This window comes from Tasmannia lanceolata, unplaced genomic scaffold (assembly GCF_043159265.1).
Source record: "Tasmannia lanceolata isolate RefF3 unplaced genomic scaffold, GAP_Taslan_0.1 ptg000037l, whole genome shotgun sequence".
Lineage (NCBI taxonomy): Eukaryota > Viridiplantae > Streptophyta > Magnoliopsida > Canellales > Winteraceae > Tasmannia > Tasmannia lanceolata.
Window position 1 is genome coordinate 10,693,026 of NW_027518714.1, and position 17,185 is coordinate 10,710,210.

The 17,185-nt window shown below is 37.3% G+C and overlaps 1 protein-coding gene across 1 annotated transcript; it reads right to left on the reverse strand.

Moving 5' to 3' along the window:
* Positions 1-246: 246 nt before the first annotated feature.
* On the reverse strand, positions 247-14,204 carry CYP97A3 (cytochrome P450, family 97, subfamily A, polypeptide 3). The gene is made up of 16 exons (XM_077370747.1): positions 13,711-14,204; positions 13,456-13,615; positions 12,160-12,376; positions 11,977-12,048; positions 11,750-11,860; positions 11,393-11,584; positions 11,102-11,263; positions 10,312-10,407; positions 10,128-10,229; positions 7,395-7,427; positions 7,197-7,277; positions 6,979-7,061; positions 4,701-4,832; positions 1,377-1,437; positions 732-797; positions 247-635 (listed from the first exon to the last, which is right to left on the reverse strand). Exons 1-16 carry the CDS (start codon positions 13,829-13,831, stop codon positions 447-449), a joined length of 1,878 nt encoding a protein of 625 aa, XP_077226862.1. The 5' UTR covers positions 13,832-14,204; the 3' UTR covers positions 247-446.
* Positions 14,205-17,185: the final 2,981 nt, after the last annotated feature.

A 17,185-nucleotide genomic window follows, 5' to 3' on the forward strand; every position in this document is an offset into this window, starting at 1 on the left:
TGGTGGAATTAGAGAGAGAAAAATGTTGGAATCTGTTTTCCATACCAAGATATGGTATTCTGATTCCGTCTTTTATTAGAATTATTTTGAATGATTTTTATTTTTTATTTTTATTTTTTCTTGTTCCATTAAAGGGAGAAACGGAATATGATTTCAATTCTGATTCTTGATTCCGGCAATCCAAACACAGCCTTACATCATAGCAAGGCTGAAACCAAAATACCATCAATCTGGACAAGAATAGACTAAACAGAATAACACAATGATAATAAAAAAATTAATAGTTAGTTACTCAAATCCAAACCATCTTAATTGAGGCATTTACAGCATTGTTTAGAAACTTTCTTTTTCCTTTCAGGTTGAACCTCTTGCCACTTCATTTAAACACTACGCTGTTGTAGGTCGCAGCAAGGTTGTTTACTAAGAATGTGTAGGCAAAACTTCGCTTACTGTTCCCTTTGAGGGACACTGACAGATGCTGCGACCACAGTTGGGCAAGATTCCATAGCTTCATCACCATCTACTGACAGCATTTTCATTTCCAATCTGGGAATTACTGGAGGTTTCGTCCTGTGCGTAACCGTCATCTTCAACCCTTCGGTTGTGTGGATGGTTGCTCCAGTTGTCATGTCCACCTGAATGGATTGATTACCCGAGCTTCGTTAAATTGCTCCTGTTGGGTCTGGTCTAGGCGGAAATGAGAGATTATATGTAACAGAAAGGGGACTTACAGGTGGTGCTCCAAGGGCAATTTGAAAGTTGAACCGCCGCACAAGCATTGCAAGAGCTACTACTGTCTGCAAAACAGCAAGCATTCATGTATTGTATACGGATACGAGCCAGCTAACCTAAAAAAACAAAAAAAACAAAAAAGATTCATAGATTTGGCTAATTTTGACTCTTTTACATGACAATATTGTCATACATCGAGGATTTTGCCACGTTAAGTAAATATAATGCTTTGTTTCCATATAAATTACTTCCTATTCGGATAGATAAAACTCAAACCGTGCGATATTTGTAAGCTTGTTGTAGTATTTAGGAAGTTCTAGAAGTAACACAGTGAATCTTGAAGTAGTGTCCCACACGTTCACCGATTCAGAAGAATCCATGTTAACATAGATTGGATACTATTTGATTGGGGTTTCTTTCTCAGCATGCAAAGACGTATGCATGCTCCTTTGATTCTATTTGAACTATATTATGCATAGAGTCAAGGAGTTTGCAAAGGCCTTCTTTTTGCTTTTTGCTGAATTTGCACTGATTTTCTCTCAATCATTTCTTTTCATTGATCAAATCATAATTTACACTTCTTGATTAGTTGATTGTTATCTGGCTTTATGTATAAAAAAAAAAGTTTGTGTTAATCAGATTACCTCAAATGTTGCAAACATGTCTCCTACACATTTCCGTGGTCCTCCACCGAAGGGTAAATAACTGAAAGAATTAGACTTGATGTCATGGCTATGGTAATAGCATACCCACCAAATGATAACAAGAAAAATAAAATAGCAGAGTTGCATTGACAAAACAATGATTGATTTTCCCATTCTAATATCAGTTACGTAAACAGAAATAGATTCAGTCAAGATGAAAAGTAACTATGCAACATCAATGATGGGTCCCTCGTCCCTGGCATAAAGTAAATTTAACAATAATTATGTTTCATGGGCTCAGTTTGCGGCGCTTGGCAGATACATACTTCGGCTCATCCTCAGGGTTCATGCAGTTCAAAAACATGGTTGGCATGGCTTCCAATGTCATAAGGTGGGAAAACACAGTTCTAAATTTTACAGGTCAGCAGAAGCATGTGTAGTTAACTTGTCAGTATACAGATGAATTCCCAAGTCAGCAAATACAGCAAGGAGCCCGCACTTCAACTAAGACCCAATCATTCATTGCAGAAGAAAAAGCAACTTCAATAACAGTTCGTTATCAGAAAAGTATTTAACTTTGAAGAATGAAAAAGGCATCACTGAACTGAATAGAGAAATTGATCCATCAAACCCTCAATCGCTGATGGACTTGTTCATCTATGAATTGGATCATTGATCAATGAGATGCCCTCCCAGTTTTGGTAAATCGAGGGCTTATTCACAAACCCTAGATGCCTTTCTTCTTGGCTTGATCCTGAGCTTCCATGTATTCCTGTGCACCCTGATCTGCATCAGTAACAATGGGCTGCAATGTTTTCTGCTGGATTCTTTTTTGAAAAGTATCAGTACTGATATTGAAGATTGGACTGATTTGTTAACCTCTGATAATTCAACATTTGGATTAGATGCTACTATTTAATATTAAGTGCGATGTTTGGGACTGTTTAGTAATCAAAGTGATTAATGGTGGTTGTGTTTTATGCTGGATTTTTCTAAGGTGTATTAGCATGGGGATTGAAATTAAGTTTTTTTTTAACCCGAAATTTATCTAGGAACCCGGGCCAGCACCTTACATTTTATTGATGAATGAAAAAATAAATGAGGGGGACATAGCACCTTACCTCAAACACAACAAACTTAATCTGCTGTACAACAGCTTTTTGCCACTTGACGGAGATTGAAATTAAGTTAGCTTATTGAGGGTGACAGTTGTTCGGTGTTGGATTGTTGGCTTTGTTGTCCATTTGTCCTATAACTTCATTTCTTATCATTGAAACCCTTATTGATCTTTTCAATTGAAAACGTGCATTAGTGGATGTTTGTACAACAGCTTGTTGCCTCTTGACGTGTTTTTCCAGAAAGTTCCCATAGGCATTAGTGGATGTCTGCAAAACAGCTTTTTGCCACTTGACCTGTTTTTTCAGTAAGTTCTCATATAGAATTTGTATTTTGATCTAAATACGACTGAAGAGGGTTCATCTTAATCTGCTGTATTTTCAGACAGATGTACTGAAATAGAGAAAAAAATCCCAATAGTTTAGTCGGCTTGGGGGAATGAATGGTCCAGAATATTTATCTTGGGCATAATTTGTACGCTCAATTGTAGGATGAAAACTGAAGTTTGGTTAGATGATCTGTCTCAACTACACTGAGAGATGGAAACCATCATGTTATGTCTTGGACCATAAATTCAAGGGAACCAGCAATAACGGCTGGGTATTAGGACACTGAAATAGCAGCAGAGACAAGGGATGATGTTCAAAGCCTTTTCCCAACAAAATAATGTTGTTAGAAATCATCACCTCCATAAGGAGATCTCCCAGTTGAGACATAGAGACAAGAAGTTGAGCAATTATTGCAACACCATGAGGGCCCAGTAGGAAGAATCAGGTTACTATTAGCCATCATCCAGTGATTCAGTTAAGGAAAGAAGCAGTTCCAGAGGATTTTACCTCTAGAGCACCAAGGGGGAAAACCCCATGCCATAAAAAGGTCAGCAATCCAATCAGGAAAATCACAACTAATTCTTAGGAGGTGGAAGAGAAAATACCACATGTCCATCGTGAAAACTACAATGGATCAAAAGGTGGTCGACAGATTTGGTGTCCGAGATACACTGAGCACAGTGATTAACGAGGATTTTTTTTATAGTGACTGAGGTGATCAGCAGTGAGAATTTTGTCGAGACATGTCATCCAACAGAAACCCTCGACTCTTTTGGGGGCCTTGGAAATCCAGACTCTCCTAGCTAGAGATGGTCTCTCTTGTTCAAGGAAGCGAGAATAGAAAGACATGACTGTAAAGGTACCCAGTGAATCCCATTGCCAATTTCTCCTATTTGACCCCCCTTATCCTATAAATTGATGCATAACTTTGAAAGGAAAGACCTAGGCCTGCTCCATTATTCTGTGGATATAGAAGTGATAGGGACAGATCAAGGCATAATACAGAGTAAAAAGTATGCTGTGTTCTGTTAAAAAAGTTTAAGATGATAGATTTCTATGTTTCAAGGGAACATAGTTGGATGAGGGGTTTTAAAACTTAAAACTATTATTATTTGCATTTAAAATCCCAGAAGGCACTTTTTTTTCTTTCCACGATATGGTGTTTGTAGACTGTTTAAAATAGTTATCTCAGCCTATTTCTTTGGTTAATGAAGTTTGACTAACATCTTTCTCCTTCCTTTTGTCTAACTTCATCTTCCTTTCTTGAACGAATAGAGGTGAGTGTATGCTGACTAAGAAACAGCAATTCAATGAAGACTTAGCAAACAGTGAAGAATGATACTTAAGGTGAAAGAGGCTTGTCGATATAAGAAGGTTCATGATTGATTCAGGGTGTGATAAACGAAATGGTTTTTCTTTTCTATTTTAAACATGGAAACAAGTTATGTTGTACAGTTCATATGCAAGACTATCCCTCTTTTATTTTTATCTTGTCTTTGGGTTTCATCTCATAGGCAGCAGCATCATAAAAAAAATGAAGATTTTTTTTTCTTTTTTTGAAACCATAACACATTTTACACTTCATAAATTTCCCCGAATTCTCATTATTATTTAGGATTTTTTGAGGGACTCAAAGGTTTCAGCCCCCACAAATCAACCCTTGAAACGAAAATTTAAATCCTTGTCTTGAATTGACCCATAAGCAGCACAGGAACAGAAAATGGAATCAAATAATCAAAAGGAAAGGAGTGATCAATCACAGTAGGGAAGAAAACAGAGGACAGTTTGATAAATCAGCTATAATAACAAAGCAAAGACAGGCAGACACCAAATACTCTACAAGATGAACTTAATAACACAGAAAACTAGTAAATCAAACCTGAAGTTTTGATTAGTCTCATTTGGATTTGGTCCATCTAGAGGCCATCTTTCAGGGTTGAAAGTATCAGCATCAACCCAATTATCAGGGCTGCGATGCAGATTCCAAATAGAAATAAAAATATCTTCTCCCCTAACATTAAAAAGGAAATGATGTTAACATTGTGCTCGGATTACATGTTCCCTCTTAGAATATCATAAAGTAAGAAACAAAAGCCCAAGTTGAAAGAACTGCAAATAATTGGTAATTAGATTTTTAGACCATATTAAAACATGTATATGCATATTGTAGAAAAAAGAAAATAAATCTGATCTAGCTGTTAGGAAGGACATAAGATAAATGATAACTGGAGTAACATAAATATGTGTGAGTTCAATGTGGGCAACAAAGGTTAAAATTTAAATGTGTGGTCAATCTCTTTAATTGTGATCAAGTGCAACATTAATTAACTCTGTCAGATGGAGACAGGCAAGTGATAGTTTTCAATAAATATTAGGGTATAATGCACAGAAACACATTGATAATGAAATTTATTACAGAATTTACAGAGTGACTCAACCACCCTCATACTGTTCCATTATCCAACAACAAAATTAAGTTTGACCAGATCTGGTGGCATCATCCATGATTCCGAAATCCCACCATCATCAATGCCTATTCGAAAGGACCATGCTTTGCAAATGAACATCAGAAGAGATTGAAACCCATAGAGCTGCACATAAGAATTTTTGCAAAATCTGGCAATATCCACCGTTACAGATTGACAATAACTTTCTAAAATTTGCCAAATGAATAAACCTCCAAAACGCTATCGTTTGTGACCAAATAATACCTTTAGGTTTAACAATTATATCTACCATTTTCTTAATATTCATGGCACTGAGGTCATTAGGTTCCCCTATGAATCAGGAGGAAATTCTAGTAGGGTACAGTTCAGTCAACCAAGGAGTTGGGACTTGGGAGCAGATATGTATATTAGGAATCATGTCAATTTTGATATTGGCTCATTGAGGACCAGACCCGGCCCATGCATGGGGACTTCATGTTACCTAATTTTTCTGTTCATAAATTATGTTGAAATTAAAAAGAGAAAGAAATGAAAACTAGACTCTGGGGGTCTAGTTTAAATGTTGTCCTAGTGTCACTGTTGCCAGTTTTCTACCTGCAGCAATGTATTATCCTATCAATGTGAGAATTCAGTGATTTCCCTCATCTTCCTACTAGAATTCAGTAGATTAGTACTATATCATTTGTTAATTAAGTAGCATAACTTTCCATACTGACAAGCAAGTTGCAACTGCATATGCAGAATGCTCATCCTGCTCAGGATTGGTACATTAATCATATTATTTCCCTGAACACCTCTCTTTCACCAGATGGGATTGACCTTATTTTCTAAGAACTGTACGAATATATGATTGCCTATATAGGAGTTCAAATTTTAACTGGAAATACTGAAATATATCCACTGGCTCTCCATGTGATTTGTTTTGATGACATCATTAAATGGATATTATCTCTATGTTAACCAGATGTAAGAAAAAAATCATTATCACATTATTTCCCTAAACACTTCCCTTTTCCCAAATGGGATTAACCTTATTTTCTAAGAACTGTATAGATATTATTGTTTATATAGGAGTTTTCATCAATGAGTTCTATCTGGAAAGTTGGATTTTGATGAAAACTAAAAAAATCCAACCTTCCAGATAGAAATGGTTGAGGTTTGATAATATTTCAGACTCATTGAAACTAGATGTGGAGAGCAAGTTCATCCTTAGGAATCAGAAATTCACTAAAAACAGAATCCATGTCTTCCACTATTTCATTGGTCAAAAATTCTTGAGATTATGGAATCTAATAAAAGGACATGAATAAGTACAGCAATTTAAATAATGGTTTTCTCCCATACAAAGAAATTGTTAGCTGAAAAGATATCACAATTCTTCATAGAGCACGGCCTTTAAAACCTCAAACTTGGACGAACAACTCGCTCCGAGTAAAATTGAGTCGCAGGTGAGTTAAAGGAGTTGTAGATTGACTTGGTAGGACTAAAACTGAGTTGACAAGTGTGGGTCAATGATTGATTCAAGGAATTTTTTATTTACTTGGTAGGACCAAAACTGAGTTGACACGGATGAGTCAACGATTGACCCGAGGAGTTTTATGAACAGATAGAGCAAAAAACATCCAACATATGTTCAAGAGAAAAGCATAAAACAAATTTCTAACTAGCAATTAATAAAAGTACATATAATATTTGATTCAAAACAACAACCTCTTAATGGGGTATTTCCCAAGTGCATCATCCTCAAGAGAACGGCGAATTAACACCGGTGGTTGTGGGTAGAGTCTCAAGGACTGCAAAAAAAATACCAATGTAGGGAACAGATAGATCTGGATAACATAAATAACTACGGAAATAACTTTCAAGTGAATCATAAATAATTAAATATGTAAGAACCAGGCATTCATTGACAGATATTGGCATCTTACTTCATTGATTACTCGGGTACTGTACTTTAGCTTCTTCATATCTTCAATGGTTGGAAAGCGGTCTCCTAGGACAGAATCAACCTAAGAACTAAAATCAATCAAACCAAAGTGATAAAAAACCAACTAAATAAATAATATGAAAAAGTACTCTGTCCGATAACATTGATTGGAATGCAACATATAATTTCAAGAACTAACCTCATTTTGGAGCTTGGACATGACGCTTGGTTCCTACAAAAATAGAAATATGAAATATTTATTCAATTTGAAACACATTTTGAGCTGATATGCATAACCACAATGCAATTTACATGGAGACGGATGCTTCCTGAGACAAACCAAATGGTTAATTGCCTTTTTGATTGGAGGATCAAGGTGCCACGTTATTCAATACAAATAGAGATGTTAGATGATAGCATTGTGACATGAAGTGCCGAAAAAACATGGAAGTGTACCCCCTCCTCAGAGACTTGGTGCTATCCCCACTTTTGAGGCGGTCGGCTACAACAAGAACCATATGTAAAAACTCCTTTTAGTTGCAACATTGAATCTTTAACATGTTCTTGTCTTCAAAGTTTAAGCTTATTTGCCTTTTGACATTGAAATGAGTTAGCATCAACGGGTCTTGATGACTGATCCTATGTGTACATACCTTGAAGTATCGAATTGGACAACGATTATGCATCTTCTCATTAACCATCGACCTGAATTTGAGAATGTGCACGCCTCACTATTGCACAACAAAAGCTACCAACAGTTAATGGTGCATTAACTAAACTTGGAGTGAAAATATCCTCTCCTTAGGCATCGACCTGAATTGGAGAACGTATGTGGCTTCTATTGCACAATCAAGGCTACCAACATGTTTTTTTTTGGAAATTGATCAAAGCTACGAATAATTAATCAGACATTAACTAAACTAAGTTGATGTAGGATAATCCCAGGTTATGATTGACTACGAGGACTAGGTATTGGATTCTATAAGTGAAGTAGATAGAATCTAATCTAAAGATTTTAAGAAAAAACAACTTTGAATTTTCGGATTTAGGGAAATAGCTAATTTTAGCAATTGGCCCAGCAGATCAGCAAAGATTCGACTGTTGGATCTTTTCAGCACAACGTAGGAAATCACTAATCTGAGAAAATAACAAAGTTTGAGAACAATTGAATCACAGAAAATTAAAATCTGGTAGTTTTTTCGAATACGCAGGATTTGACAATACCCAGATCCATATCCAAACCTAGATCAAACGTTTAATCAGGCTGAAACTTTAGTATGAGGTGTCAGTTATGGGGTAAAGTTTAAGTCAAATCTGTCTGTTAGATCAATAGCTAGGATCATTAGTTTGATACTGTATGCATCAAAACAACAGTCTTTTTTATTTTTTTTGAATTATGTGAAAACAACAGTCCATAAACCCCAATGACCTCCTCTTCCAAATTGAACAAAGTTTTGGCCCAGGAAACCAAAATACCACCCTCATTCGATTATATATGAATACAAAATATCCCTATCAAATCGAGTTTTAGGACATAGATACCCCAATGTAAGGTATAAGTGCACAATATATGTACAACACCATGTTTCATAATGGAAAAGAAACTTCCCCCCGCATAGTTCCATTTTTCTTCTTCTTCTTGTCTTTTCAAAGATAGGGGTCACGTAATACTTGTTTTGGATAATATATTACAAAATAATGTTGACCATTTCTTATAGAGATTGTAGACGTGTGTTATGTGTATTTCTCACTCTTCAGTTCCTTAACTATATTCATTTCCCAGTCCATGAAATTCATAATTATCTATCAAATATTTGAGCATTAGATATAAATGCATATTTATAAAGAGATCTTTCATATTTCAGATTTATAACGATATTGCTCTTCCTTTAAAAAAAATGGTATTGCTTTTAAGCTATAGCTATATGGACATATACAGATTTTGAATTCCGTAAATTAAAAGGTCCAAGCTAAAACCACATTTTATTGGGACCTATGTAGTTTTTTTTTTTTTTTTTTTTTTTTTTGAATGGTTGGGAATTGGGACCTATGTAGTTATTATGTTGTTATTTTCAATACTAAGTTTTTCATGTGTTCAGGGACAGATTTGCCTCCATGGTTCGAATGGTTAGAATGATCCTATGGAGCTGATTTTTTTGGGCACACCATATCTATGTGAGGGCCAATCAAATGAATGCTTTGGATCACCCAAACAATGTGGCCCCCACTGTATTTTAAGCTAGTGTGTAGACAACTTATCTACACTAGTGTGTAGAAACTCTTTTCTCATATCTAGGCTTCCCTTAGACAGATTCCCTACTTCCTACCAAAATGCCTCTAGAAGCTTCTACAAAGCTTTGCTTCCAGTAGAAGCTAGTCGCTTCGGTAGCAGTGACTCTTTGTGTACGTTATGGAGTGGAAACCCAGAGATCTGCCTTCACTTTTGGCGTTCCTTCGTAGATCTAAGGATGTCACCCTAGCCCATGCGGATACCGGCCCTCAGCTATCCGAGCTAGCAAATTGGGGGTGCCCAGTATCTTATCAAGCTTTGTGTAATTCTTTCAGTCTTCCCATTCATTCCTAGTGGATCCTTCTTCTTCCTAAGAATTGAACGAACTGCTTGGTATTGGTTGCGTAGTGTATCTATTCTATGTTGGCCGGCTCTCTCTCTCTCTCTCTCTCTCTCTCTCTCTCTCTCTCTCTCTCTCTATATATATATATATATATATATATATATATATATATATAACTGTTATATAGAGCGGACTGATTCAATGGTGTAAAATGTTATTGAGTTAAAGAACCCTAACTTGGTAGTATTGTATAATTAGGTGATGTAGTTTGATAACCATGCCCTGTAACTTTACAAATGGAAGAAGAAGAAAAAACTCAGGCTGACTAATTCCTGAATTCTCTAATACAAATTCAATACCTTTGCAAGTAGATAAAAGGTCCATGTTAACACTGCAGCAGATGTTTCATGCCCAGCTATAAGCATTGTCATCAAATCATCTCGGAGTTGCTTACTAGAAACCTGCAAACAAGGTATGCAAAACTCAAACATACGGATACATTGCCAACGAATAATAATGAAACATAAAAATAGTTTGACATACGTCGTCTCCAGATGCCAAAAGAAATCGAAGAATGCTAGGATCTTGCTCATTTATGTATTCCTCATGAAACTGCAATTCTTCCTGTTCAACCATCCTCTGCAGAGACAACAACCAGACCAAAACCAAGCTTGAGCCATGGTTTTAAATTTCGGCCGAAATAACGAAATTTTGGATTTCGGCAGGGGCCAACACCGAAAGTACATTAAGTCAGTGTCGGCCTAGATTTCGGGCGAAACAGTCGAATTTTTTATTTTTTTATTTTCAAAATTTCCAATTTTGGCTGAAAATTCCCACCCAAATTTGGGCCAAATTTTCCGAAATTTCAGCAAAAACCGAATTTATTTTTTTTTACCAAATTTCGGTTTCGGTTGTGGTCGAAACCGACACCGAAACCGAAATTTCAATCCATGGATTGAGCAGCAACATGTGGTAAAAAATGAATTCAGAAAAGAATGGACAAATACATCGAAACAGGCATTTCAGTGCCCGCACAGACATGACTCAAGAGTGCTTATTTAAGCTAAATGCTAAAACAAGTGCACAGCATTGACTAATTCAAAGCAGCACGTATGTGCAGAAAGAAACTTGCTCTTTTAGTAAAAGTAAAAGGTTCCATGAGAGTAAGAGTATAATCTCTCCAATCAGCACAAGAATGGTACACACACACACACACACACACACACAAGAATGGTACCTTTATTCTCCCATTAACAAATGTGTATCGAAAAAGAAGTGGTGACTGATGGTGGTTTGCTACAATCTCTATTTTCAGCAATACATATAAGATTACCTTGCACGTTGCGATTAGAACATCGAGTGTATCATTTATCAACTTCAGGGCTGTTGTGACCTTCTTTTGACGTGGTGAAATATCTTTCCATATTGGAATTTCCCAGGTCGGTATAGGAGAAACACTTCGATCTTCTGCTTCTCGCAACACGGTATAAACAGCCTAAACATGCCCAATATAAACAAGGATGTGACATAATGACTATCCAAAGAAAATAAAATAACTGAATAAAGAAAATGTAAGCAGAATAGGTAAAAATGCAGGGAGTAACAGAAATACTCATACGCATACCTCGACTATTCCTGTATCGTTTGTTAAAGAATCAAAATCATAATTGAATAATGCCTTGCCAATGATATCCAATGTCAAGTGCGAAAAGAGTGACTCCATCTCCACATCCTCTCCATCAGATGCTGCGGCATCCAGCTTTTTGCAAAGTCTATCTGAAGCTTCTCCAAATAGATCAATCATAGCTGCTACATACTAAAAATGAAAATCAAAGGAAAGTTCAGTGTCTAAGAATGAGACGCCAAAAGCACTTCGAACTCAAGTCTATGTCTTAAACATTCCACATGCAGGGATAAGCAGAAAAAAAATCAAGAACAAAAGCACATAGTGGAAGTATGATATCCACAAAATAACTTAGACCTTCTGATGCAATGCCGGGACAATAGCCCGTCGTCGGACCCGCCAGATCTCTCCATCAGCTGGGATCAGTCCCTTACCCATGACAAACTCCAAAATTTCTGCTAGAATTCCCTGTACAGAAACAACCAAAAAAATAGCCGGGGGCTGGATGAATCTTGAGAAAGCAAAGAACCCAAAGAGACGAGTGTGAGAGCTCAATTTCTCCAAACAAAAGTACGAATCAACACCTTAGAATAACCCTTGGAGTTGTCCCTCAAGATATGCTTAGCGATCAAAGGATCAGAGACTATCAAAAAGGACTGTAAACAACAAGTGAACAACGGAATGGTAATTTAGTTACTCTTGAAACAAAATTGCACATAGTAAAATGAGGAGAAGAAACATCTATTTTGGGCAATGAGAAAGTCGACCTTGGGACCAAATGTCAACCTGAACAATCCCCCATAAGTGATGAAAAGCTCGTATAAAGGAAGGAAGAAGGCCTGGCCCCTAAGAGCACGGATCGCTCCTTTAGCCGTTGGAATTTTCAGATGTTCTTCGCGGGTTTTGTTCCATTTTGACAGGAACTCAAGGAACTCTCCAGGAACACCCAAATCTGTCAGGCCTTTTCTCAATTGACCTATAAAACTTTACCAGAAAACAAAACAAAAATAAATAAAAATTCCATAACCAATTCAAATTCAACTCATATGAATTCCCATATAGATGAAAAGAGTCATCTTATGTGCATATTATTATGGTGCTTATGGGGTAGTTGTAGGGGTGCAAGTTTGGCCCTGTCAGCCCTGACCCGCCCTGACCCCGAACAGGGTCAGGGCTGGATTTTCCAACCCTGAGGGCAGGTCATGGTTCATTTTTTTAGACCCTGACTCAGGTCAGGTCGGGTTCTAGGTTAATGCCTCGGGTACGTGACCCAGCCCGACCCTAAGATTTCTATTATAGAATTGAATCATCTGTGCATGTTTCTTTTGCTAACGTTTTCTAGGATTGATGTTTCTTTAGATTATTATTATTAATTGTCTCTGTTGCCCGTCATGTTGTTGAATTCATATTGTCTTATTTTGTTCCCTTTCTCTGTTTATTGATCATTTTGTTCTATATGATAAGTGGTTGCTTTATTTTTGGCACTCTTAACAGGTATTTGCACTAGGGTCAATTAGGGCCGGCCCGGCCCGGCCCTGCCCAATCAGGGCCAATCAGGGCGGGCCAGGGCCAGCACTGAGCCCTATAGGGCGGGCAATGGGTTGAGGTTTTTCGGCCCTGACTGAGGGTCAGGGCGGGTCAAGCCCGAGATAATGGGATCCAGGGTTGGGCTAGGAATTTGAAAAACAGGACCCAACGCGACCCTGTTGCAGCCCTAGGTAGTTCTAATGTAGCTATTACGTGTTTATGGCTTATGTGCTTTAGGGGTAGTAAGTGTTAGTTGTTGATGATGATGTGTCTTGTAAGTGAGCAAATGAATTGGTGATGTGCAGTACACATACCTTTGTTCTTGTATTTAAATAGTTGTATTACAATGGAAATATAAAGAATTTGCCAACAACAACAACAAAAAACTTTGTTTAGAAGAGTCATGGTTTCTCTCGAATTGAACCTCTAGGTGTTGTCTCGAATCAACCCTTCCCCTCTCTTTTTCTATCTTTTTTCTTTGTTTATTTGTCTTAAGGCCTAAAAAACAAAACAGAGACCTAAAAAAAAACAAATACCCAGTTCGCTCGACGGTGAATTCCCCGGAAGCAATTCGTGCGGCCATCTCTTGCCTTCTTTTCTCTTCAAGCAATCTTTCAACGTCCTTCACGGCGTCCCCGGTCGAATCCGGTTCACGACCGTTTGAAGAGGAGCAGGAAATAGGAAAGTACCGAGAGCCTGAAAATAATTACCAGAGAACAGATGAACAGTATAAGTGAAAAGAAACAAGAACAAACAACAAAGGAAAGAGAAGTGAGGGTTCATCTTCTTACTCTTTAATCTGGCAGGAGAAAAAGAGATAGTGGTGGGTTTTAAGACCGAGAGATGGAATTTGGTTTGGAGGGATTGGGTGGGGATAGAAGGGAGTTGGAGGAGGGACAGGTGGGAAGCCATGAAAGGTGAGAAACAGGAGATGAAATGGGAAGGGGGAAGTTTATTGCCTGAAATCTCTGTATAGGGAAATGATATTCCCCCCCTCTGATGGATAAAATCCCCCCTCCTAGCCCTCCCCACCCAACGTTATCTGTTAGATTTTGAAGGGAATGAAAAACGTTAAAGGGGGTGAATTTATCCTCAAGCAGTGAACAACTCTCACAGAAACCGTTAAAGGGGGGATTTATCCGTTCAGTTGGGGGGGTGGGGGGGGGAATATCAGCGCCCTAGTTATATTGTTGTTGTATAGAAATTTGGTAGAGAGAAGCGAAAAAGCCGGCCGAAGAATCTCTATTTTCATGGCTTTTTGTCTGATAGCCCCATGCGGGTGGGAGGCATTGCAGAGCAAGCGAGGTCAGCCTCTTGTTTTCGTTACATCACATGGAGAGAGTCGTTACGAGAAAAGAACGGTAGTCCGCCTGACTATTTTTTCAAGTGGCGCTTTGATACTTTTTTCGCAGTGCTATTAGTGGAAATATGGGGCCCATGCCTCGCCTCAAGGTTTAAATTTTTTGGAATTTTATTGGACCCATGCCTCGTTGTAACCTAAAATGGTTTAATGGTTCATGTCCATTATTTCATTTGTAATTTAAAATATATTGTTGTAACTTAAAATGATTTAATGGCTCGTGTCCAAGTTACAAATTCTTCATTCATTTCATGACGTTATAAATTCTCTATTTATTTCCTGAAAGTTACAAATTCTCCATTTAATTTTTTGGTGAAAATACATGTCCATTCGTTTTCTATAAATAGCAAACGAATTTATCATCCAAGACACAATTTTTCTTCTGCAGAAAGAGTTGTTCTCTGAAAGAAAACTATCTTTTGATCATCCTGTTGATATCAAATCAAATTTTCCAAGTGTTTTCTCTGAATGTGTTGATCCAAGTAAATTTCGATCGCGCCCAAGTTTGATAGTGCTAATCAAGCCTGGTTGGAAGTGTTGTATCTTGGGAAGCATTGTTCATTATCTGCGGGCACCATAGGCAGGAACAAATTGCTTTAAGGAGATTCGGTAAACCGTACCTCACTTCAGTATTTGATTATTTCACTAACAATTCTTCTATACATTCCAATTCTATTATTGGTTTACAACAAATAGTGTAATTACAACATGCCTCACCTCAAGGTTTAAATTTTTTGGAATTTTGATTGAAGCCCGTTTGGATGCCTCATATCTTGTATTTGGATTTGGAATTGAGTTTTGAATACAAAATGAATAGATATTGCCAGGATTTCCCATTACTTATTTCCACTTCATATATTGGAAATCTGATTTTTTTCACTGTCAGCTGCTGAATTGGAAATCTAACAATTTGACCTGATCCAAATTACAATGCAACATGAGCTACAAATGTGAGAAATCCAAATCAAAATTTTCTCTGCATCCAAATGGTACCAAGGGAATTAATTGAGATTTTGTTTCGGTGGGGAAGTAGACGTAGAAAATTTGAAGAAGAATTTGAAGAAATTTAAAATCATGCTCACAATTACATGATTATTTTTATTTCGTCCAAGATTTTGGCTGATACAGCACGGTTTATCTCAACCATCATCGTTAAGAAGATATAGAGAAGTTTTATCAGTCAAAAGTTTATGGACCAACAAACCCAATATATCGAAAAAATATTAGTCACATCCGCCGATTAAATTTCAAAGTTTCAAATGTTCTGTCATTAATGTGGGCAACCACTGGCTACTGAAATTACCGACAATCTCACCAAAGTGGATGACACTAAAACCTTGATTAATAATGCGTCAAGATATTATATACTAATAAATTTTGTTCCTTATTGATCTTAAGGATGGGACTTGCATATGGTGGAGGATCATGATTATGCCGTGTTGTCTTATGGTCATAGCCATAGAATACATCCCTAATCAGAATGTATGCCTCCGTCTCATAAATTTTAGTGATGGTGAGAAACTGAGAATAGAGATTTGTGAGCAACCAGAATAACCAGTGAATCACAACTCCATTGTAGCTGGAATAGAGTTGGGAAATAAGACAAAAACTAGAGGGCCAAAAGAAGTTTGTTTCAAGTAGGGCGTATGCTAAAACTATTCTTATTTGCAAATAAGCTTATTTTAAGTATATCTTATAAGTGAATGAGACAATAAGATTGCTTTGGAAGCCAATAACTATATAATTTACCTAAACAATTTAACCTCTCATCGTAGTTATTCGCGCAAAACCAAAGCGGGTTCTTGCAGGGGTGCAACTTGGATGGGGCCCAACCGGACTTCAACGGGTTTAACTGTTTAGCCCAATATTGGCTAAGGTTGAGTTGGCCTTTCTCGGGTTGGGGTGGGTTAGGCTTGAGAAAAACCAACCTGATTTGAATCAGAGAGAGGTTAGACATCGTCCAGTGCATGAGATGTTTGGCCTATAACTACTGTATGGCCAAGCGATGAATGGTGTCGATCACCATCACCAAATTGTCGGACTCGTTAGTTTTTACTACAAGACATCCCTACTGGACACTTTACTACGTTTGGTTGTTGGATTTTTTTTTATTCTTGGGACTTTTGTGGATTTTTGGTAGAAAACTCACGTTTGGTTGATGGGCCCAAAATAATTTCATGAACCAAAATAACGCTGCACGAAACCCTAGGAAGAGGAAAAAAATACTCACAGGAACCAAAATAATTTTTTTTCTTCCCAACAGTTCAAGCAACCAAACAAAACATTTTTTTCCCACCATAGTCTGATCAACCAAACATGGGATTTTTATTTTACTGGGATACTTCTAGGGAGTTTTTTTTCCCCACCAATCTCCCAGGAAGTTTTTTGTTCCACAAAAATCCCAAGAACCAAAAAAATTCCAACAACCAAACGGACCCCGGATACCTCATGCATTTGTATTTTAATTTGATTTGGATACAAAATACATCAATCTTCTTCATATCATGTTTTAAGAGAGGGAGAGAGGGAGGGAGGGAGGGATCGCTGCCGCGGGAGCAACGTCGAGGAGCAGCAATGGGAAAGGAAGTTGCCACACATTGATTTCCAAATAACGTCTCGCATAACAGATTTGAAAATCTGAATTTTTGTACTATTATAGCTGATTTAAAAATCTAAGGATCTGATCCAGATCAAAATATCAACTAAATCCAAATTTAAATCTTGTGGGTATCCAAACGTGGGTTCAATTATAAATATTTCAAGACATAACGTCGAGGTGCAAGTATTGTCCTCGAAGAACATTCATTTTTAAAGGAAAAATACCAAAAAGTAAAAAAAGTACAGTCGGGTACGGACTATTTTCGTGGTGGCTCATCAAATGAATGGTTTGGATCATCCTAAGAAGT